Source organism: Bos taurus, chromosome 4, assembly GCF_002263795.3.
Source record: "Bos taurus isolate L1 Dominette 01449 registration number 42190680 breed Hereford chromosome 4, ARS-UCD2.0, whole genome shotgun sequence".
NCBI lineage: Eukaryota > Metazoa > Chordata > Mammalia > Artiodactyla > Bovidae > Bos > Bos taurus.
Window position 1 is genome coordinate 47055599 of NC_037331.1, and position 25233 is coordinate 47080831.

Here is a 25233-nt window from a genome sequence, read left to right on the forward strand (position 1 = left end):
TATTGAATTGTGATTCTATTCTTTACCAGCTGAGACAACCCCACAACTCCTCTAATCCTGTTTCCCTGTTTGTAAAGTGGAGATAATTATTACAACATCTACTTTATAGGGCTGTTATGAAGATGAAAGGAGAAAATATATAAGCCCTCAGCACAGCGTCTCCAAAAGAGTGAGTTAATGTTAAAATTCTTAGTCACGTCTCAGAAAGGTTCTCAGAAAGAACAGAGCATGGAGCAGAGCATGGCAGCTCCTCAGGCAGGGCTGGCGGTACCCAGCGACCCTACCCGCCCTTCTGCTGCCCGCCAAGAACTCTGAAGTAGATGACATCCATTTCTGGTCCCTTTTCCTGAGTCCCTGCAGCCCTCTCTCTCCCTTTTCACATCTTCTCTGTGTTCCACTAGGAGGCCTCTCATTTCACCGACTTTCTGCTGAGATGCTAAGTGCACTTGAGGGGTAACCTTGGTTCAGTTTAAGAGGAAAGAACACACGAAAGAAGATCTGGAATGGGAGCAGCCTCGCACTGGAAATTCCCACCTGGGCTACTTTCCACTTCTCTACCCTTATTACTTCCTTCCCCCTGGTCACCCCTCAGCCTGGGAGATACACAAAGGCTTGACACCAGCTTGGCCAACCCTAGCTCTTTATTAATCCCTATAAACGGATCCACCCCTACAAGCTGGCCAGTGGTCTTACTCACAGCCTTTATTATAGCTGTCTTCTTTCCCACAACACCAATACGCTTGGCTCCCTTTGACTGTGAATGGCTGTCCTGGTTTTGGAATTCCTTCTTTGCTTTACCTAATAAAATGTTTCTTATTCCCCTTTGGACCCTGGTACAGGTCTAGACCTCTACATAGTGGAAGGAACAAAGCCTGGATTCGTTTACCAGGTGGAGGCCTTCGATCCAGAAGACACAAGTCAAAACCTACCCCTCAGTGTAAGTTTCCTTATTAAATGGAAAAGCATCTTTTCTGTGTGGCCTGGAGTCTCAGTGGGGCGGGTTGGGAAGTGGCAATGGGAGGGAAGTGCTGTCCACCTCCAGGCACAGAGCACCGGGGAGGCTGGAATAGGTGAGGGGTCTCTGGAGACAGACATCCCACATTGGATCCATGCTTCTGTGCAGTCTTGGACAAGTTCTTAACCTCTCTGAGCTTCAATTTCTCCATCAGTAAAATGGAAGAATAATAGAATAACACGTACCACAGTAAGGAGATTATTAGTATTAGATAATGCACGGAAAGTCACTTAGCCTGGTATATCAAAATTGCTCAGCATTTTTTAATTCCATGATAATTAAAAACAGCTATATTATTCAAAAATAAACATGCAATGTATACCTCAAAGGCAGGCAATAACACTTCCTTTTCAAGAGATGAAGCCAAACTGTTTGGAGCCAGTTTTAAAGGAAAATTCTAAGAGAATCCCAGGAATTCCAAAGTAAAGGAGGACTTCCACAAAGGAAAGCAGGAGACGGAGTCGTGAGGCGTTCAGTCTGAGACCGCTGAACTCCACCTTTAATCAGTTTCCTCAAGGGGTCTGCCAATGGAGCTCTTCTAACTACTCACCCTCAGGCCAAGAGGCTTCCTAGTTTATTTCTGAGCAAGGATGCCTCAGCTCCCAGTTCTGCCCACCAGCAGGGCCTTGTGTACCCACTGCAGCCAGGCAGCCCAGGCTGGAGAGGACAAAACCAGAGCTAACGCCACCTGCCTAACCTTGGAAAACCTGCCTTACAGAGAAGCAAATACTTGAAATATGACACCTGGGGAACTGGCAATACAAGGAGGCTGTTCTGCATTCGCTGCATGATTAACAGCAAGACTACTTTTTCTAACAGGAAGAAGAGAGCTTTGGGAGTGAACTCCAGGTCTGATAGAATATGGTTCTACAGGGTTTGCAACAAAGCTGTTTTAAGGTTATCAGTTTGTTATCATTAGAAGACAATCCTGTCAAAAAGAACAACCAACCAACCCAATCATTCATCCAAGATTCTATTTGCATGAATAAGTGATTAATATTCAAATTCATAATGGGTTCCTACTATGTGTTAAGAGCAATACTAGGTGCTTTAATGCATACTTATTAATAACACACTTGTTATATAAGTTACAAATGTGTTTGTCCAAAGTAACAGAAAATTTAACCACAGGGGTGAATATGGGATTAGTCTTCTTCCATAAAAGAAGACCAGAGGCAGGCATGCAAGCAGTCCAGGGCTGGCACAGCTGCCACCCTTAGAAATCTAGGTTCTTCCTATTTTTCTGCTGTTCTATTCAGTGCATGCTGGCATTGTTCTCTTTTTGTTCACCTCCTATTACAATATGGCTGCTGTACCTCCAGGCTTTACCTCTAAGTTCCAGGCAGGAAGAAAAAGAAAAAAAAAAGAAAGCAGGAAGGGGTACAGGGTAAACAGGGCAGGCCAACTTAATTTGTCCCTTTCTCTGTGGAAAACCCAGGATCTTCCTGGAAACCCTACCCAGAGATCTTCTGCTTACTTCTCACTGGCCAGAACCATGTGCTATGCAACTGTTGCTTGGTAGTGACTGGGGGAAAAGGGATTTGGGGATAGAGATGACGTTAGCAACCCGAAGCACAGTACCTACATTTGGTTCATCTCAATATTTACCAAGAATCCACTATGTGCCAGGCTTCCTATTAGCTGCTCTGGAGACAAAGATGGATAAGATACATCTTTGTACCTCAAGAAGTTTATAGTCTAGGTGGGAGACCTTCATGCATACAAGAAATAATGATAATTCAATAAAATTATTACTATGAAGTTTGTACAAGAGGCAGTGGGGGTCAGAGTGGAAGGAATCTCAGCTGTGAAGAAAAATATTTATTTTTAAATCTCCATTTTAAAAAATATATCTTCCCCAAATTAGGCAGAGGAACAAGGTCATGGCCCTCTCAAATGTATGTCCTAAGTCAGGTCATTACCCTTTTAGATGAAGGAAAGTAGCCCAGGTTTGGAGCAAATACAACAAGTGCGGCAAGCTAAGTCACTTTAGTCATGTCTGACTCTCTGTGACCCTATGAATTGTAGACCTCCAGGCTCCTCTGTCATGGAATTCTTGAGGCAAGAATACTGGAGTAGGTTGCCATGGCCTCCTTCAGGGGATCTTCCCAACCCAGGGATCGAACCCAAGTCTCCTATATTATAGGCAGATTTTTTTTTTAACCACTGAGCCACTGTGGAAGCCCAATACAATGGGTATTGCTCCCTTAAAAGAAAATGTAATGCCATCCAAAGATTTCAGAGAGCAGTTTCAGGGGCTTCGAACTGGGTGGCTGCAACTGTGGCTTCTACAGTGAGTTGAGGATTGTTTGGGGATGGGGCACTGCAGCAGAAATTGTTAACGAAGTATTTAACACCTGTGCTGGAACTAACAGCTGCACGGAAAGTCACAGCCAGCCCGCAGGAGCAGTGAATACAATCTAGAAGGAAACTTTCTCAGACTAGCAAAAGGTAATAACAGTCTAGGAAGTAATATGCCGTGACCTTTGTACACAGACATTTTATTCTGGCCGCTTGAGGGTACTAAATGACATATTTTGCTTCCTACAAGAAGAAAGGAGATGGGTTAATTTCCTATTGACCAAACCTGTGCTTCTCAACCTTGGCAGTAAATTGAAACCACCAGCTGCTGCTGCTGCTGCTAAGTCGCTTCAGTCGTGTCCGACTCTGTGCGACCCATAGACAGCCTCCTACCAGGCTCCTCTGTCCCTGGGATTCTCCAGGCAAGAACACTGGAGTGGGTTGTCATTTCCTTCTCCAATGCATGAAAGTGAAAAGTGAAAGTGAAGTCTCTCAGTCGTGTCCGACTCTTATCGACCTCATGGATTGCAGCCTACCAGGCTCCTCCATCCATGGGATTTTCCAGGCAAGAGCACTGCAGTGGGCTGCCATTGCCTTCTCCGGAAACCACCAGAGGAACTTTCCAAAAGCACAGAGATCTGGGTCCCACCCCTGAGGAGTCTGATGTGCCTGATCTCGGGTGTGGCCCCAGGCATCAGGTTTTCTAACCCTGATCCTCCACCCTGAGTGAGCTCTTGCAAACCCAGATTAAGAACTGCTGCTTTTTTTTTACATTGAAATATAGTTGATGTACAATAGTATATGTTACAGGTGTCCAATATAGTGAATCATAATTTTTAAAGGTTATACTCCATTTAGAGGTATTATAAAATATCAGCTATATTCCCCGTGTTGTACAATACATCCTTGTAGCTTATTTAACATCTAATAGTTGTACCTCTTAAGTCCCTCCCCCTATATCGCCCTTCCCCACTTTCCTCTTCCCACTGGTAACCACTAGTTTGTTCTCTGTATCTGTGAGTCTGCTGCTTTTTTGTTATACTCACTAGTTTGTTGTATTTTTTCGATTCCACATATAAGTGATATCATCCAATATGAGTCTTTCTCTGTGCAACCTATTTCACCGCTTTAAGATACTATTTCCCACACTTCCCAGGTCTCTCCCTTGGAGTTTTGGACTCTATGGGTCTGGGATGGGTCTGGGAATCTGCATATTTGCCAGATACCTTGTGTGACTGGTCTGGTCAAAAAGGCTGGCAACAATGAGTATTTCTCAGACAGTGTTTCCAGCCCTACATGCGGACATACTTAGGATGCTTCAAAAAATGCAGATTCCTAGCCTCTGTTGAGGCTGAATTGTTCCAATGCTGAATTGGAACGCAAACTTCCCAGGTGCTTCTGATGCCCTCTGCCCTTTGAGAACCACTGGCCTGAATAAACAAGCACAGACTTAAAGCAAACACCAACACACGTGCAGGAAGCCACCTGGGCTTGGTGTGTACCTTTCATCTTACCTGGTGGGTTCCAGGATCCAGGAGCCACCTTGCTGGTGACAGCAACTAGAGGAAGGAGGATGAATAAAAGCTAGTTCTAGGGCAGCTCCAGAACCCCCAACCCCAAGGGTAGAGATTTACAACAAATCTCCACCCTTGGCCAACTTAATAAAGTGAAACTGTGTCTGTCACAGACTGTGTAAAATTGAGGCTAATAGAAAAACCACTGTATTTGCTCCCTTCCTTTTATTTATTTTTAAATTTAAAATTTTTATTTTTAATTAATTTTGATTGGAGTAGAGTTGCTTTACAGTGTTGTGTTAGTTTCTATTGTTAAGCAAAATGAATCAGCTATACACATACATATATCCTCTCTTTTCTGGATTTCCTTCCCATTTAGGTCACCACAGCACATTAAGAAGAGTTCCCTGGGCTATACAGTAGGTTCTCACAGGGCATCCATTTTATACATAGTACCAATAGTGTATATATGTCAATCCCAATCACTGAAGCGTTTTAGCATCCACCCACATCAATCCCAATCTTCCAATTCCTCCCACACCACCTCTCCCCCTTGGCATCCAGACATTTACTCTCTATATCTGTATCTCTAGTCCTGCTTTGCAAATCAGGCTTCCCAGGTAGCTCAGTGGTAAAGAATCCACCTGCCAATGCAGGAGATGCAAAAGATGTGGGTTTGATCCCTGGGTTGGGAAGATTCCCCCGGAGGAGGAAATGGCAAACCACTCCAGTATTCTTACGTGGATAATCTCACGGACAGAGGAGCCTGGCAGGCTACAGTCCATAGGGTCGAAAAGAGCTGCACACTACTGAGCACACACACACATACATTTTTCTAAATTCCACATATATGCATTAATATGTATTTGTTTTTCTGACTTCACTCTGCATAACACTCTATAGTGAAATGAAGTTGCCCAGTCGTGTCTGACTCTTTGCCACCCCATGGACTGTAGCCTGCCAGGCTTCTCAATCCATGGGATTTTCCAGGCTAGAGTACTGGAGTGGGTTGCTATCTCCAGGGGATCTTCCTGATCCAGGGATTGAACCTGGGTCTCCCGCATTGTAGGCAGACGCGTTACCCTCTGAGCCACCAGGGAAGCCCTGTAACACTCTATAGGTGGATCCATATCTCTGCAAATAACCCAATTTCATTGCTTTTTCTGGCTAAGTACTATTCCACTGTACCACATCTCCTTTATCCTTTGTGTTATACTTTGTTGATGGATGTTTAGGTTGCTTCCACATCCTGGCTATTGGAAACAGTGCTGCAGCGAACACGGAGGTGCAAGTGTCTGTTTGAATTATGGTTTTCTCTGGGTATAGGCCTAGTAGAGGGATTGCTGGGTCATACGGTGGTTCTTGCTCCCTCTGTTTTAAAGTTTTAAAGCATATGGTTGCACATTGTTTGGACCTGCACTGCCCAATAGAGCTGGACTGTGAGTCAGAAATGAGTGCTATGTGTTTAAATGCTCTAGTAGCCCAATGAAAAAGGTGAAATAATACAAGTGAAATTCATTTTAGCATAGTTGACCTCAATATATCCAAACTGTTATCCTTTCAACATATAACCAACATAAAAATGATTCATGAGATATTTCACACCCTTCTTTCATAGTATGTCTTCAGACTCGTGTATTTTACATGTACAGCTCATTTTCTTTGGACCAGCCACAGTGCAAATGTTGTGTGATCACAGGTCCCCGTGGTTGGTGGCTGAGACCCAGTACTTGCTTCCCTGCCCATGCACCTTCTGTGTTGTGACGGGTGCAGGTGGAGCAGGCTCAGAGGCAAGCATCAGGACACAAAGACATGCAGAATGGTCCCTATGTGGATAATTATATTCATTGGCATTTCCTCCTGCCCTTTCTCCACCTCCTGAAGGAGGCTCTATGGGCCCCACTCCCTCCCACCCAACTCCCACACTCCCCGCCCCCTGCTGCTTGGAAATGGCCACCGTGACTGCAGCAAAGCCTCCTCAGAGACTCAAAGAACGTTAATCAGTTTCACAGCTGGAGGCAAAGTGATCTAGTGCAGCAATTCCTCCATTAAGGGGCTTTCTCTTGGCCTTTCCATTAGGGAAGGACTTCTGCATAAAGTGAAATGTGCTTTGTCTTCACCAGGGCAGACAAAGGATGAAATCAAAAGAGCCATAACCTTGCTACCAGCTGGGCTACCGGGAGAGGCAACAGGGAAGGCAGTTCTCTCTCTGCTTCCATCTGGCTCATGGCTCTGAAAAGTGGTAGCAACTTCTGTCAGATGCCTGCCGGTCCCACTGGATGGGACTTTTAAGATGCCTTGAGCAGCATTCTATTTCCTGACGAGGGAAGGAACTGAGGCCCTTGCCAGGGCCAGGTAATGCCGGTCAGAATGAAGGGATCCTGCTCATCCCCTTCTACCCCTTTCTGGCAAATTGTCCTTGGTGTCCTGCTCCTTTCTTTCCTGAGTGATAGCACCCTTCCTGTTCCCCAGGGACGTCCATCCCCACAACAGGTGCCCTCACACATACATCCCATTCACTGCCCCCCAGGCATCTGCCTAACTCAGAAGTCACCACCAGAAGTGTTTGCAAAATGCTTTACACCCCAGGTTCTTGTGAGACTGCTCAAGAAAGGAAAAAGCAGTGCTATTGGATAATTCCTTGGAGAAGGCAATGGCACCCACTCCAGTACTCTTGCCTGGAAAATCCCACGGAGGAGCCTGGTAGGCTGCAGTCCATGGGGTCGAGAAGAGTCGGACACGACTGAGCGACTTCCCTTTCACTTTTCACTTTCATGCATTGGAGAAGGAAATGGCACCCCACTCCAGTGTTCTTGCCTGGAGAATCCCAGGGACGGGGGAGCCTGGTGGGCTGCCGTCTATGGGGTCGCACAGAGTCAGTCACAACTGAAGTGACTTAGCAATAGCAATAGCAATTGGATAATTCCTACTCCAAATACACCACCACTGATGACTATTCAGACATCAGGAGAGATACTTCCTTGAAGAGAAGGGGATTGTTGTCCTTATGATTAGTGAAGCCTGAATCAAAGAACAGGACCCAAGGCTGATTAGGGAAAAAGACCGACAGAAGAAAGGAAGGTTTGCAGCTTCCTCAGTAAAGGATGGTATATCTATAGCATTTTGCATTTATACACGTGGCTCACCTTAAAAACAAATACTTGTCTATAACCCACCTAGCTCACCCTCATGATAATACCTACACAAGCTGAGTCCAGCTGAGTTAAGGGCTTGAACTGGGCTTTTTTTTTTTTTTTACGGTAGTTGTTCTTTTCTCCTAGGTACCCTTCCCTCTCACTTGCATCCGCCACCTCCCACCTCTGAGCTGGTTTGGGGAGGAAGGGGGAGGAATGGGGCTTTTATAAAATATTCAGCTTACACTGAAAAATAATTGGACTGTGATGTCGTATTTACAACTTGCCCCAGCCCAGTAGGAAGAGGCTGCTCTGTCTGGACCTTCTGGGTGAGCTTGGAGGCATGCTCTCAGTGGCTGGTGAAGTTACTGGAGCTCTTCGGACTTGGAAGGAATCAGAGTCCTGCTTTCCCTCTGGAAACCTGGCCCCTGGAAACTGCCTGCTGTGTTCCTATGAGTTGGAAGGCTGAATTCTTGTTGCTTGATTCCACCGCAGGCCTGGAAGCAACCGAGGGCTGCAAACCAGCACAGGTTGAATCATTATTCACCCATGACGTCAACTGCAGCGGGGTGAGGGGGGAGCCAGCCCGGAGGTGGCGCATCCTCCCAGGGGAGCCTGACATTTCAGGAAACTGGGCCAGCTCTCTCACATCCTCCTTCCTCCTCAAACTGGTGGCACAATAAAGGATGAATGGGGCAGGAAACTCGCTCAACGTCCTCCACCCTGAAGCTCTGTGTCCATGAGCAAAACGCTGCTGCCAAGGGGCTGCAAATAGAGAAACCTGGGGTGGCGGTAAAGGAATATTCCCTGCAGGGAGGCTAGAGAGCTTGTCTGACAAGCGTTGGTTCACCGAATTGATCTGATTACTCAGGACTTTTCTTAGCCAGTGCTGGAGCAGAGAGGGGCTGCCACTGCCTTTCATTCTATTTAATTTCTGTTTTCCAAGAATGAATATCAAGGGAGCAGCTTTGATTAAACAAGCCTTTAAAAAGGGGAGAGAATGCCAGGTTTTACAGAAAGCTTTGCTGAGTCGCTGGCAAATGGCCACATGACACAATATTTTTAGTCTGTGGATATCATCTCCTTTCTAAGTACAAAACTGCTATTCCCATTAACACAAGCTTGTAAGTTCAGGGATAAAGGAAATTAGCCTGGATCTAAAAGAAAAAAAAAATCAGGATTCCAGGAAGTCAGCCTCTTAATAAAAATTTAAAAGAAATTCCCCACATTCTGGCAAGATTTTTGTTATTGTTGTCTTTTTGTTTTGTTAAGATTCTTTAAGGTGGGAATGATGGGAAAAGGCTAGAATAAAGTCCCAATATTTAACCAATATTTATTGAGCATCTACTAGGTATTAGGCACAGGGATAGAGCAGTGAATAAAATGAAGCCCTTTCCCTCGTGGATCCCACATTCTAACTGGACAATAGTAGTTAGCATACATGGAGGGCTTATCATGGCTGGGCACTGTTCTAGAACTTTGCGTGATCACTCCATGGGGCATGTCTTAGTATTCCTCTTTGTTGCACAAGCTCTCACAACTGGAAAGTGGTAGAACCAGGATTCAGATTCAGTAGTCTGGCTCCAGTCTGGATCCAGAGCCACTTCATGACTCAAAGACTCCGACCTGTGACTCACATTCCAGACGGATCTAAGAGTCTTTTCTCTGTGTCCCATCATATCCTACATTTATCTCTCCTAGAGCGCCTGGTCCAAATATTCTTTGTATGTTCCTTTGGTTGACCATCATCTTCAGCAGAGCAGGGCTGTCTGTCATCTCCGTATCCCAAGACTTCGACTGTCTGGAAAACAACCAGATCTGGGGACCTATCTCCTAGAGCATTTTAAAACACATGCGAAAAGGCCAACCGATTCAGGTGCATGTACTAAATGCCTTGCCAGGCTCTGAACCCTACATTCCAGCACCTTCAACTTGGACCTCTGATATATGGATATGTGAGGATTCTCTGCAGGAAAGGCTCTGCTCACAGAGCCAGAACTGCTCCACATGCTGCCAGCTGCAAGCCCCACCAGTCAATCCGTGGGGGGCTTGGGATAAGTATCACATCTCTGAGTGCTGCCAAGGTGTTCATACAATTTGGAGAGGGAGTGTGGTAGGAACTGAGAGAAGGGCAGTCCTTGGCGTTGCCCAAATATTTCCTCTTAACAATGGGTTGGAAGCACTTAAGTAACCAGCAAGGAAGACTTCGTAAAACAAGACGTTACAGTAGAATGTATCATCATTAACCAACCAGGCTGTAAAATAAGACAAGAATACGGGCAAATGCTCAAGCTCTAAATCAAAAGAACAAAATATTATGATTTTGACTAGAACATCATCTCAATTTTTTTTTGTAGAGTGTATGTTTACATAGAAAAGAACAGAAGGCTAGTCATGAAAATGATGAGATTTTATAGGTGATTAATATTTTCTTTTTTAAACTTTTCTGTCTTTCCCAATTTTTGTGTTAAAAATATGTTCATTACAGCTAGAAAATGTTATTAAATAATAAACAGAAAGTAAGCACTTAAAAATGGTTTTAGAATCTTATATTGGCCCCAAAGGAGAGCTTTCATCTCTTTTCTGTGCATTCTCTTTTCTCTATGGGGAGCTCAGCTGCGATCACAACACAGAAAATCACTGGGTTGGAAAGCTTGGCTAGCGTTTGCTTTGATTCTAGACTTCAGGGGCTGTGACTCTGGTCACAAAACCTTCACTTCTGATCTGATCAGGGATCGTCCCTCATCCTAGTTGCAAATAATGACACCTTCTACCCTTAAAGCCTTTTGGAATAAATGGCTATAAATATGCAAGCCTCACATGTTGCTGCAGCCCTCTTCATTATACTGTGTGCATTTGATTTAATCCTCCCCATAACATGTGTTGGTGGTCTCATCCCTAAACTACAGGCAAGGAATGGAATTGTCCCAGGTCCTGAGGTGAGATCCAGAACTTGGACTCAGCTCTTCTGATCCACGGCCGTCACCCAATTCTTGACTTCATCACGGGAGCAAGGAAGGGACTCCATGATCCTGATGAGCACCCATGGATGGACAGGGTGGGCCTCCTATGGACTGGCCCTTAGTGGGATGAACAAATAAGCCTGTGTCCCTTTCAGAGCAAGTGATGCTGTGCAGCGGGGCCCACAAGAGAGCTGGGCTGAGTACTGGGAACCAAGGAGGACAGGCTCTCAACTCCCCAACTTGCACAAAGACTTGACCAGTTGCCACAGCTCTGCAATCTAATGTTAAAGAGTCCAAGCTAGCTTCTAACTTTGACGCCAGTACCTGCTAAGGTTATTTTCTCTTGCACTTGTCTCTTCCCTTTTCTCTGCCATCATTTCAATGAACAATGCTTGTGAACATTTTCATACCACATCATGTCCCAAGTTCTTTTAAGGGAAGAGACTGAATCATATTTGCTTTGTTATTGTTTTTCAGTTGCTAAGTCATGTCTGACTCTTTGTAACCCCATGGACTGCAGAATGCCAGGCTCCACTGTCCTCTACTATCTCCTGGAGTCTGCTCAAATTCGTGTCCATTGACTGGGTGATGCTATCTAACCATCTCATTCTCTGTCATCCCCTCTTCTCCTTTTGCCTGAAATCTTCCCCAGCATCAAGGTCTTCTCCAATGAATCAGCTCTTCACATCAGGTAGCCAAAGTATTGGAGCTTCAGCATCAGTCCTTCCAATGAATATTAGGGTTGATTTCCTTTAGGATTGTCCTATTTCCTAATACATGGGAGCTGTGTTGAAACAGTGTTGATTAAAGCCAAGACATTGAATAAAAGCCAGAAGTGAGAATATTGTGGTTGGGATAAGGATGCTGGACTCAGAAGCACGGGGCTGTTTATGTGCATTGTCTGTAATTGAAGTAGGATCCAGTGGCCAGCTTGTCAGGGTACTACAGATCAGGATCAAAGACTCAGACCAACTGATTCAGAGTTTTCTTGAATCAAGAACCATTAAGCCAGAGAACTGCCCATTCGGGCCTTCATTCTGTTGCATCAAAAAGGTTCTACAGGCCATGAATATAAAATGTGAAGTGAACAATCTCACTTCCTGGGGAAAGCTGCATAGGTGTGCTTAGTTATGCTTTTTCCCTTGTTTTTTTTTTTAGTATCTCCTGATTTCCCCTTCAAAGAATTTCAGAATGTCTGCTAACGGGACTCTCTTCTCCACAACAGAATTTGACTTTGAAGCAGGACACAGCAGGTAGCCTTTGCCAATGACCTTACTTGAAGTACCTTTTATCTGAGGGTCCAAGAGCAGGCCTGGTGCAGCCAGGAAGGCCCTGAGTGTTCTGTGGCCTTGCTGCCAGGTTCAGAGGGTAGTGAGCTCCAAAGAGGGATCGGGAACAAGGCCATCATCCAGAAGGCCTCCTTCCCTGTCCAAAAATCCTACTCTCTGGACCACAGGGATGCAGGTGTGGGAGAGGGTCCCTGGGGCATCTGGAGGATTGTCTTGGATGCCCTTCTGGCTCCAGGGAGGCAACCATCGGAGCTGTCCACTGACATTAGAGCAAAACGGTAGAGGCAAGCAGGCCTCTGAGGAAGGAGGTGAGGAGAGGCCAGGGTTCAAGGATGCAAACACAGAGGTCTTGGGGTTTGGCTCTGGGCTCTGCACCAGGTGTGAAAAGCAGGGCTAGTTACTTCATCTGCGGCAGCCTTGGTTTCTTTATGTAGGTGTAGAGGCACTTTGCTGGGATGTCATGAAGAAGGATGAGGACAGACTGTGCAACGTGGACAGCGTGAGATGGGGCCATGGACAGTAACTGTAGGATGAGGAATGGAAGGGTCTTAGAGATGAGGGAAGAAGGTCTAACTCTGCAGGGGCATCTGGAGAGGGGGTGGCCAGAAAGGGGAAAGACACTTCCCCCACTCCCTCCACCTCATTTGTGGTAGTGTCAGCAAAGCTTGACTTCCTGCCTGACTTGGGCTGTTTCCTGACAGTTATCATCTCATCGTGGAAGTGAGAGATAGTCAAGGACTCGGAGCATCCACGGAGCTGCACGTGAACATCGTGAACATCAATGATGAGATCCCACGCTTCACCAAGTAGGCCTCGGGGCATGGGGAGGGGCCTCAAGTGGCCAAGTCTCTTCAGACTCATTTCATCCCCGGTGGAGGGCTGCCCCTTGCCCTGCCTGGAGGAGAGGGAAAAGGAGAGGGAAGAGGCTCCAGACCATCAGGGTCCTTTACCTGGGCCTCTGGACTCCCACCTTCCACCTCAGTTCCCCTGCCTCCACAGCCTGAAGACATGTGCACCATGGGATTCTGAGGATGTTGGGGAGGGGGTGGGGGCCACATGCCTTGGCTTTGTGCAAGGCCTGCCAATGGGCACATGTAGAAGGTAAATATGAGGTACTCATAGGATAACGCACTCACCGTTAGTAAGAGCACAACCCTAGAGAATGTCATTAGTCCAGACACTTTTCTTCCTCTTGGGATATCATTTTCCACTCTTGGGATATCATTGTCTCTGACTGAGGGAAGGGCTGTTTTGATGATGCCTAAGGGATCTGCTCACTGCTGGGTGCTCTGAGTTTCTTCCTGCTGTGGTGGATCCAGGACCTGTGTCTGGCAGCTCCTCCACTCAGCTGACATGAGGAATTGAATCTGGTGGAGACAGCCTGTGGGAGTGTGCCCGGCAGTAGCGTAGGCACAAAAGGGAGACCAGAGCCTGTCACCCATAGGAGGATTTAGGAGAGGGAGGTGGGACTCTGAGCTAGCATATGACTCTGCAAACAGCCTGACTTACTGGTTACAAAATTCTGCCTGCCCCAGTTTCTGAGCCAGGCTCAAAAACCACCATAAGGAAACTGGCAAAATGCTCTGCCTCAGTTCACCGTATTCATGGAATAAATTCAGCTCAGGAGATCCCACCAACAAAAAGCCACTGGGCCCCAGAACTATGTAGAATGCTTGCAAAGTATTCTGAGATTGAGGTATTAAAGCCACTCACAGGCTAACAGTGCCTTTTGGCAAAACACATCACAGTTGTGAAACTTCTGGATATTATCACAGTCTATAGCCCAGATGCTGGGTGTCAATGTGAAGGGAACAGCAGCAGAGATACTCCCATGAAATACTTCCCATCCATGCCTGTTGCCAGGTTAAGCTCAGAAGGATGACTCAGTACATTCCTGCTGACAGGCTTCTGCAGGAGCACAATACAGGCAGCTTATAAACAGTTGTGACATCCCAGCCTGGATTCGGACTCAAGTATTGACCAACATGGCAATGCGGATTCATCAGTGATCCCCAGAGGAAGGTGATGGTGGTGGGGCTGGAGCTGACATGTTCTGTGATCCCCTTGCCAGTCTGTGAGGTGGGAAAGCAGACTATCAAGTTCACCCACGGGACAGAACTTGTAGGACATCTGGTTTGAACTATGTCTTTCAAAATAAAGCAGTTCGCCTCTGCGCAAAGAGAACATGACCTTGGCTGTTTGGTGAGGCCCCCAGAGATGGCTCTGGAACTCTGGTTCTTACTTTCAGTTTGAGAGATGAACCTGTTAGGCTCCATCCCAGACAGGAAGCATGAACTATGTGACTGTCTAAACATTTTTTTGAAAAAATAGTCGACTTTCTTTCAGAGTATTCCCCTGGATGTTGGTAGGGATGGGTCTGCAAGAGCTTGTGGTCTAGAAGGACTTGTGATCTAGAAGGGGGCAGGGTGGCTGCTCAGTTAGAGCCAACCTAGTCCCTCAGCCATCTGCTCCTTCAACAGGTTTGCTCAGTTTCAAACTAGATACTGTCTTTGAGGGTTTCCTGGTTTCCTTGAACCATGATACTTCTTTTCCCCCAAATCAGTGCTTGGACTAAACATTTGTTGTTGTTCAGTCGCTCAGTCATGTCTGACTCTGCGACTCCATGGACTGTAGCACACCAGGCTTCCCTGTCCCTCACCATCTCCCTGAGTTTACTCAAACTCATGTCCATTCGGTTGATGATGCCATCCAACCATCTCGTCCTGTGCCGCCCACTTCTCCTCCTACTCTCAATCTGTCCCAGCATCAGGCTCTTTTCCAATGAGTCAGCTCTTCACCTTAGGTGGTCAAAGTGTTGGAGCTTCAGCTTCAGCAGCGGTCCTTCCAATGAATGTTCAGGGTTGATTTCCTTTAGGATTGACTGGTTTGATCTCCTTGCAGTCCTAGGGACTTTCAAGAGTCTTCTTCAGCACCACAGTTCAAAGGCATCAATTCTTTGGTGCTGAGCTTTCTTTATGGTTCAACTCTTATATCCATTCATGACTAATGGAAACTTGAGACTAAACATAAGTTATTTAGTTCAGTATTAACACAATTCATTTCTCAAATGGACTTGAGTAGACTGAGTTTGAGTATGAAGTAGAAATGCAAAATAGGGAAGCAACTCTCCTCTCTTGACTGTTTGTTAAGGTTCTGCAATGAACACAATCAATGCAAGTACTATTTCTGTTGTTGAAAATGTCTCACCATTGTACTCCTGGATGGTGACAAATGTCTCAGTGTTTCCTGGACTCGCAAAATGCACTCCAGGATGCTGCCATTATGAAAGCTGGGCAGCTGAGTATAAGAGTACCTGACTTACATTCACCAGCTACATCAAAGGCAGAGTGCTCTATATTTTTGCAGAGATCCTTGTTTTAGAGTCAGGCAGGGGGGTCTTTCTATTTTTTGCCCACCCCTTTTGCATTCACTCACAGTCCTTTCAACCTGGTGCCAGATAGTGTAGACACAATTCAGAGGCTTAAAAGACACCATCTCAGGTCATCCCGGATTCACAACCTTTCCCCTGAGTGTGGCCATGGGCCCAGGCTCTGGTGAGCCAGTGTCATGGAGAGAAGAGTATGGGGAGTGGTAATATCAGAGCTTCCCCTATCAGGGAACTGCCAGGGTCCTGGTTTTAGTGCATTTAGCAGATCTCTACTGTGGTCTCAGGGTGACACTTCTAAGTTAAGTGATATTTTATACACACTTGGGCCTTGGATCCTCAAGCCAAATAAACCACAGATTTTATCTTCTGCCAGGCTCAGTATCAAGTCAGCCAAGGAAAGGATGTTATATCTGGGTAATTGTATCTTCACCAATAGCCTGATCAGTCTTCCTCATGGGACCTGAGTTCCTGGAGCACCCAGCATGGACTAGATGAGCCCACAGAACAGGGTCTTAAACAGCTGCACTCCTGACATGTCAAGAAGGATACTTTCTGTGGTGGGGCTGTCCTGGGCATCACAGGTTGTTAAGCAGCATCCCTAGTCTCTACTCACTACATGCCAATAGCAGCCGTTCCTCTAGTTGTGACAAGCAACAGAATCACCTACAGCTGAGAACCACTGTCTTAGGAAAAAAAAAAAAAGGAGTCTGGGAGGAAGGGGATTTCCTGTCTGTTCTATGAGAGGCTGGGAACGTGTGGCTTTTCCCTCTAGTGATCCCTTACAACGCATCTGTTCTAAGTTGCTTCAGTTGTATCCAACTCTTTGCAACCCTATGGACTGTAGCCTGCCAGGCTCCTCTTTCCATGGGATTCTCCAGCAAGAATTCTGGAGTGGGTTGCCATGCCCTCCTCCAGGGGATCTTCCTAACCCAGGGATCGAACCCACCACCCTTATGTCTCCTGCACTGGCAGGCAGGTTCTTTACCCCTAGCACCACTGGGAAGCCCAATTCCTTGCACAGGTAGTCTTTCTCAAACTTTAAAGTGCATACACATTTCCTGGGTATCTTTGAAAATGTGGATCCTAATTCAGTGGTCTGGAGGGGCTAGAGGTCTGTCTGCAGACGCCGCATCCTCAGGAAGCTGGTTAGAAAGGCAGGGACCACATTTGGGGTAGCAAGGGTGAGGCTGTGAAGGTAGCATGGTTGTCTTAGCAACCTCTTTGTTGGAAGTTAACAGAACCCCCTCAATGTAGCATCTTCCTCAAACAACCCTACATGTTAGAAACAGGGGCTCTCACACAGTAGAATGAGGACTTAGTGCAGCCTGAGAAGCCAGAGCCGAATCCCTTTCCCCTCTGTCTCTGCTGTTGGTTCCTGCCACCCCTGCTTCCCTGGCCACACCAACTTTGTCCATCCCTGGACCCCAGTGGGTGGCACAGTTTCCCTGAGAATGAGCTGTGTCCAGCCAATAAATGGATGAATGGTGGCTTCTGTGGGACCACCAGTGGTGAGAGGTCCAGAGCCCTGGGGTGGCCTCTTGGCCTGAACAAGATTACTGCCCCAACAGTGGAGTGAGCCTTCAGGGGGTCACCCCACAAGTGAAGGCAGGCCCAGGATCTGGGGAGAAGCCTGGCCTGGGAGGGCCTGCCTCTGACTCCCCCAGAGGTCCCCTCCCCTTTCTCCTCCCTCTGGCCCTGCAGATGATGGCATGAAACCACAGAGGCATTCTGAGCTCATGAAAGGAATTCAATCCTTTAGATACGGGCTATAGTATTCCCCTCTTAGAGAAGCTCCCGCGTGGGAAAACCCAAATTTAGGAGACCAGGAAACTAGAGATGACTATTTGCCCCACAGAAGTGATTTTTCCTCCACAAAAGGACTTTCTGCAGAGTTATTTTAAACAATAAGCCTCCCTTGGCACATGCAAAATTACTCAATTACCGAGTTGTGCAGTTAACACTTCAAACCTATCTGTCTTGTTGCAAGGCAGTGGAAGTCTGAGGAAGGTGGGTAAGTTGGTAATTTGGGGTTACCTTGTAAGAAGTCATCCTTGGAGGGCAGTGTGCTGACCTTGGCTTCTGGCGGGGGGCTCATGTCTCCCTTCAGAGAACTGACCTCATGGTTAACACAACTTGGACAAGCATACATGTTCTGTGCGTGAATTCTGCCTCCTCGGCCAAAAAAAAAAAAGAACTAAAAAGTGAGCAGAGGCACTAGAACAGAGAAGGTTCACAATTTATTGTGAACCTCTAGCAGCAGCTGTGGGATGGGTGTCAGAAAACCATAGCTTTGGATATTACGTCCAGAGGGATTTTCAAAAGAATTTAGGGGACTTCTGCACACATATTGGGAGAAGAGAAGACAGCTGGACAGGCCAACGATCCTTATTTTAAAAGATGTGAATGCTGAGACTGATCTGAAATGGCATCAGGCCTGCGTGGAGGCAGGGACTGAAGCCGATATAAATCACTGCCATCACAGCGTGGTGACTTCTTTGCATCCACAGGGACGTGATCTTTGGAAACACAAAAGGCAGTCACCCCTCTTTTTCAGCTGCTGAGTTCTCCCTCCCAAACAACGTTGATGCAATTCCAACAGCTCAGCGCTATATTTAGCTTGAACCAAAATACCCACCTCCCAGACTCCACCCTCCTGTGCCCCTGAAAATTAGCCATGTCTGCTGAAATTCTGTTCCAGCCTGACGCACATGTACACGATTCCTGAGGAGCTGAGTCCAGGAATCATCGTGGCCCATATCACAGCAGAGGACCCTGATGACAGAGGTTTTACCAGCTTCCTTCTCTATAGCATCACTACTGTCAACAGCTATTTCATGATCAATCAGTGTAAGTCAAACACATACATCCTTGTGCATTCTTTAATTCAGCCATTTGGCTTGTTTTACAAATATTTTCTCTTTTGGTCTGAGGCATGCCTTTATATGTATCAGATCAGATCAGATCAGTCGCTCAGTCATGTCCGACTCTTCGAGACCCTATGAATCGCAGCACGCCAGGCCTCCCTGTCCATCACCAACTCCCTATAGACTATTACAAGTTATTGGAGTAATAGGTATGTTTTTGTGGCTGCACCTCATGGCTTGCTGGATCTTAGTTCCCTGACCAGGGATTGAACCCAGGCCCTCAGCAGTGAAAGCACAGAGTCCTAACCACTGGGCCAGCAGGGAATTTCCTATAATAGGTGTACTAAAAGCAGCTGGTCTAGGGGTTGGGGGTCACTGAACAGGGTCCTGTGTGACAGCTGTATCACTACTTCCCCTTTGAGGCAGGTGGGTGTCTAGGGGCAAATGAGTTCACTATTGTGAGGGTACCCCGAAGCCTCCTAAACAGAGAACCCAGATCAGCACTGTCCAAAAGAAATAGAAGTCAGATTTGTAATTTTTAAGTCTCTAGGGGCCACAAAAAGTAGAAACAGGTGAAATTCATTTTAAAAGGGCATTTTATTTAACCCTGAAGCCTCCTAAACAGAGAACCCAGACCAATCAATGTCCAAGACAGGAACTTACATAAGGGTTTTTTTTTTGTATGTATGTAGAGGATATTTTCTTTGTAAGCCAGTCCTCACATCAAAACGTTCTTTTCCAGTTTACTCCAAGTCTTCATCTGTCTCTGACTCTTCATTTCTCTCCATGTTCTGACCTTTGCTTTCTTAGTGACTGGGGCCATCCAAGTGGCACGCAGAATAGACCGAGATGCAGGCGAATTAAGACAAAATCCCATCATGTCTCTGGAGGTTCTGGTGAAGGATAGACCCTCCGGGGGTCAAGAGAATCGCAAGCAGATAACCTTCACTGTGGAAGACATTAATGACAACCCCTCGACATGCACCAAGTTCACCTTCAGGTATTTGCCTTCTGAGACACGTGCAGTCACGTCACCCCTTTTAGGGGCCCTTGACTCCTCTGCTATAGTCTGGCGGGGACTGAAGGATCATGGTCACTGGAGACATGCTCAATAAAATAAGTTGATTTGAACTATCTCTTTCAGTGAGAAATTTTCCTTCCTCACCATTTTTTCTCCTCTCTCTTTCATTTTCTTTCCTCTTTGTATCTCCCTTCTCCATTTCCTTACTCTGTTAAAAAATACTTTTATTTTGCTCTCCTCTACAACACGTTCATCTTCGTTGGTGACAGGTCCACAGGACTTTTCAGACCCTCTCTGGACTCTGCCTTTTCTTTATTTATTCGGACTCATGGCAAGACCGTACTGTGGGTTAGCAGTTATAATAGATAATTCAGACTTAGGACCAGTAACTAGGAGCTCCCAGAGAAGCACGCCATCAGTAATATGAATAAATCAAACCAAGTATTTACTTAAAACAAAGCATCTAATTCACTTTACACAACTTAATTGCCTGTAAACAAAAGGCAGCAGAGAAGAGGGGAAAGGCAGATACAAGTGGGATACAAGTTCTTTTGGATATTTTGACCTGCTTTTTGTCTCACAATCTACTCACCATTATTTTTAAATAAAGTCCCCTGTGATTTTGGGTTAATATGCCTTTTGGAAAACAGTACCATCTTTCTGGGCAGCAGAGGATGAGATGGTTAGATAGCATCACCGACTCAGTGGACATGAACTTGGGCAAACTCCAAGAGATAATGAGGGACAGGGAGGCCTGGCGTTCTGTAGTCCATGGGGCTGCAAAGAGTCAGACACGACTGAACAACTGAACAACAACAGCAGCAACCGTCTTTCCACTAACTATTTTGTCTAAATACCACAAGATGAATAGCTCCCCAGATCAGCTTCATTTCTGTGGTTTCTTAATAGCAAGTCTCCCATTTCTTCAGAGTCTGAAGGTGGTCCCTCCTGGAGTTGGGAGGGCAGTGACGCTTGCTGAGGGAGTGTCCTGTGTCTGGAGCAAGGCTGAATACCAGAGCTGGTCTCCCTTTCAGATGTCCCCAGTGAGATAGTCTCACTCTGAGTTTATCTTTGACGGGTTTTGAGGTTCACTTTTAAGCTCTAGGTGACTTTGGACACAGTCCCAATACATAGTGTGGTTGTGCAAAGGACAAAGGACCCTGGACAAAGACTGTCTTGGGTAAGCAATAGAAATACAAACTCCTGTATTATGCTTCTCAAATGTCCCCCTATTTTCCTCATTGGTATACCCAGCATAATGCTAAGAATCAAGTGGGTTTGAGTCTGATATCAAAACAGTTAAACCCTGTTCTAGACGCTATTCGCCTCTTCAAATCCAGCCTCCAGCCTTCCCCACCCTGCTCTGTTCACCAGGAGGCTGACTTCCATGGATATCAACGGCTCCCTTGCCTTGCAGCTTCCAATTGGCTCATGGGAAGCCCTGGAATGAGGGGGGAGATAGAAGTCCAGGTATTTATCCTCCAGATTCCTCCCTCCAGTTAGCTGAATGCGCCCCTTCACCTCCTGAAGGTCTCCGTTCCTATAAGGTGGCCCCCTGCGCACAGCACCTTCTGTCCCTGGTTCTGGTTTTAGGAACTACTCCCTCTGGCTCCTCCAGGCCTAGGAGTGGAAAGGGAGGTCCATTCTTCCTAGCCTGAGATACTGCACCATCCTTTGAGGTTTTCATGTACCCTGTGTACACACTGTAATAGTTCCTTTACTAAACCTCCCTGCTGCTGCTAAGTCACTTCAGTCGTGTCCGAGTCTGTGCGACCCCATAGATGGCAGCCCACCAGGCTCCCCCGTCCCTGGGATTCTCCAGGCAAGAACACTGGAGTGAGTTGCCATTTCCTTCTCCAATGCATGAAAGTAAAAAGTGAAAGTGAAGTCTCTCAGTCGTGTCCGGCCCTCAGCGACCCCATGGATTGCAGCCTACCAGGCTCCTCCGTCCATGGGATTTTCCAGGAATACTGGAGTGGGGTGCCATTGCCTTCTCCAACTAAACCTCCCAGAATTATCCTAATTTGCCATCTGCTTCTTGCTGAGGCCCCTATCAAATCAATAATAGCCTTGAACATGTGACAAGTTCTAACCCAACCCCAACAGCAGAATCTGTTTGATGGGTGGAAACAGTTGTCTAAGATAGTTAGGACTGGACTTTCACACCATTTTCTACATAAATCAAACCCACCTCTATTAAGAGAAGTTTGGTCCCTGGAATGCAGTAGAGATGATCCATAAACTTTACACTCTCACTTTCTTGTGAATCTAAATCTATGCTAAGGCTACTGGGTAGCTCCAGTGCATCTTGGGAAATTCTCTTCCTCATGTCCTGCTCTTCTAGACCCTCCTGCTTTCTCCTCTGTTCTCCTGCCCTGAGAGGTGGGGGAAGATGGTTGAAGAGTAAGAACGCTGGGTATCAATGACTGGAGAGGCTGTGCTAGCTCCAGTCTTCCTGGTCAATTTTCTCCCCTCAGTGCATTTCTGATAAGTGTATCCTGTGGCTTCCTGCAGTACAGAGTCCCCTGATGTGTGAGATGGCAGTTTGCAGACTGCATTCCATATTAGCTGGTAAAATCACATTTTGAATATCCTAGACTGTCCAGACAAGCCCACACAGAGTCCTCTTCTTGATAATCTTCTCTCCAAATGAGCCTTGAAGGTCAACACCAGCCAGGAACTGAGCTAACTGTGTTTTTTACTAAAGATAACTCCAAACAAGGTTCCAGGAGGGCTCTGGGCTTTTCCAGCAGGCGTAACCTACAGTCTCTCCTCGAAAGCCAGAGCATGAGGACGGGCAACAAAAGGGCTCCTTCTTCTGCCGTCTTGGAAGTGGAAGTTTTTACTCCCAAACCCCAGCCTCATTTGCACGCTCCGGGGGCTGGGAAACCCTGGACTGCTTCACCCACCATCCTCCCATGCTTGGTATGTTCTCCATTCCCACCACACCAGACCGGAAAAACACTATCAGGTCAAAACTGAACCAAACGACAGAACCAGTGCTGCCACAGGCTCTGACAGCCTCGCCTCTGAATGTGCATTCCTTCTTCAGGGATCTTGGTGCAGACCCTGCAGCGGGGTTTGGGAACTCAGGTAGAAGAGGGTGGGAGGGTGCCAAGCTGCCCAGGGATCCAAAGAGGCAAGTGGCTTTGTGCTGTGTTTCCCGCCACCCCCGTGGGTCCGGGCAGCCCAGAGATAGAAACAGCCCCTGCGGCTTTCCCAGGCTGGTGATGAATGAGCCCATGGCCCCAATGGAGGCATCAAAGGCGCCGTGACAGCCCCACTCTGGTTGTAAATTGTCAGGCGCTTGGCTGAAAGCGCTTGGAAAGCTGTTTGTGAGCCGTAGGCGGAGGAGGTTGACGACTTATAAGGCGGCTGGGCCTGTCACCTCTGCGTGGGGAAGGAACCATGGTCAGATGACTGGGAGTGAGGGCAGCCTGCCTTTGAGGCAGGGAGTGATGAATGAGGGGGAGTGGTGTTCCAAGTCATGCGTTTAGGGGAAAAATACCAAGTGGCAGGAGAGAATGAAAAGAACATGCCAGGTGGCCCTAAGCAACTGAATGTGAAGGCCTTTTTTGGAGGGCGTGAAATGTCTGGCTTCAGGACCCTAGAGTCTTTGCATGATTGCAGCCTCCTGGCTTCTGCAGACTGGTACTCAGAGCTCATATTCTGAACCCTTTAGGGCCTGGAGAGTCACTGATGGAACTTAAAGTAAAATGTACTGTGACTCTTTACACCAACAATAGATGTATCAGCTTTCTGGGATAGGTCTTGAAATTACTCTGAACCAGTCATTCTTCATCTGTAAAATGGGGACAAGAATACAAACCTCTTGGTGATGAGAGGATGAAAGACAGAGTTTTTAAAGTTTGGTAGGATGCATAGAGTTGGTATTTAACAGACAGTATCTGTTCTAAGCATCCAGGACATCATGCAATCAAGATAGGAGCAGAGATGCTGGGACTCCTGTCCGGATGAGATACAGAGGTGATCTTTGCCCATGGTGGCATCATGGAAATGTAGTTACACCTGCGAGAAAGACCACTTTCCCGGAAGCAAACCCAGTTATTTCCAGCAGCCCAAGACCATCCTTGCCGTCAGACTTGGCTCCATGTTTGCTGAGCCAATTTTAGCTGCCATGAAGAGCTAATGTGGAAGGTAGAAAGCAGCATAATTTGGTTGCAGAGAGAAGTGATAGTACAGAGGATCAGAGAATTTAACTCATGTTGATGCTCCGAGAACAAGATGCCAAGACAGGATTAAAGGTGCAAGGCTCTTATTAGTGGAAATGCCTACGGGAGAAGATGGGGACAGAGCTAGGCTAGGCTGCAAGAGCCATCAGATCGCGATGCAAGTCTGACCTGAGTAAAGGAACAAGGGAGGATGCGTGGGTGAGAATGTTCTAGTCAGCTATGCAGTCCATGAACTTGGCTAGGGCAATGGGGAGTCCAGGAGCCAAAGTCAGCTGTCACGGGACAGGAATGAGTCTGCCTAGTATCTCTGTCCTGCCCTGTCATTGGCACATGACCTCACTGCAAATCCAGCAATGGGTTTTAGAGCCCAGCAGCTGGGATCTGTGGTCCATTATGTTCCCTCAGCTGAAAGTCTTCCAGGCACATTCTCATGACAGCCACAATATATTTTTATAAGAAATTCTGCCCAAGGCAAAACACGATTGTGGTAGGTACAGAAAAAAGAAAAGAAAGAAAGAAAAAGAAACAGCGCTCATACAAATTCCTCTCTGCCTATACACAGGCTGTTTTGCAGTGTGATTTTGCCATTCCTCCCTCTGAAAGATGGGTATCTCCTTCTACTCCTTGAATCTGGACTTAACTAGGTGAATTACTTTGGCCATCAGAACATTCACAAACATGGCACGGAAGGGGCTTGAAAAGTGTTAGCATTGGGACTTGCCCTCACTTGCAACTTTTGGAAGGAGCACTTTCTGAGATCTCCATGAGAAGAGCCCAGCCTAGCCTCCTGGAGGATGAGAGACAATACAAAGCAGAAACCACCCACCTTCCCACCAGAGATGTGAGTGAGGCTTTCCGGGAGCATCAGTCCCCAGCCAGCCATCAGTGACTGGAGAGACCAGCCAAGCAGGACTAGAACCAAAAGCAAATGGATAACCAACAGTGTTGTAAGAAAGAATAAGTGCCCATTGTTTTAAGCCCCTAGGTTTTGGGCTGGTTTGTTTTGTAGCAGAAGCTAACTGACAAGTCCATTTTCCAGAGGGAAAAACTGAAACCTGGAGACACATGAAGACACTCAATGAACTGAAGCCTGGAGGTGTTAACCACACTTCCTTGGAGTCTTCCACTCCAAGCTCGGCTTGACCAGACGGCTCTGAGTTTGGCGGCAGCTTTACTCATTTGCGTGTTATTAATATTTGCCTCGCTCCAGGAGTGAACTGAGATTGGGACTCAGAATTCCACCCTTAATAAGCCTCTATTGAATGAATGATGCTAAGGTGTCAGGAGGACCTTCTATGCCTTTGAAGTCAAGAGAACACAAGTAGAGGAATTTCTAATCTTCTAAGCATGGGTGTGGAGGGGTGTAGGGGTACAGGGATCTCCTCCAATCAGATTATCAACTCCTGCAGGCAGGGACAGAATTTATATTTCTCTTATATTCTTCTTCACTCCTATACTAGTCCCATAAGCTACCATTCATTCATTCAACAAGTATTTCCTGAGCATGCCAAGAACAAAGCAGATAAAGATCTTCACCCTTGTGGAGCTTAC

General features: G+C 46.6%; 1 protein-coding gene and 1 long non-coding RNA gene across 2 annotated transcripts in view; one reads left to right on the forward strand and one right to left on the reverse strand.

Moving 5' to 3' along the window:
* Positions 1 to 25233, forward strand: part of CDHR3 (cadherin related family member 3) — a 71160-nt gene that overhangs the window by 24403 nt on the left and 21524 nt on the right. The window contains 5 exon segments of the mRNA XM_024991049.2: positions 840 to 937; positions 12086 to 12180; positions 12918 to 13022; positions 18303 to 18451; positions 19279 to 19468. Coding sequence (XP_024846817.1) covers positions 840 to 937; positions 12086 to 12180; positions 12918 to 13022; positions 18303 to 18451; positions 19279 to 19468 — 637 coding nt within the window.
* The window catches only part of LOC132345084 (uncharacterized), a 39157-nt gene that overhangs the window by 2543 nt on the left and 11381 nt on the right, over positions 1 to 25233 (reverse strand). The window lies entirely within an intron of this gene.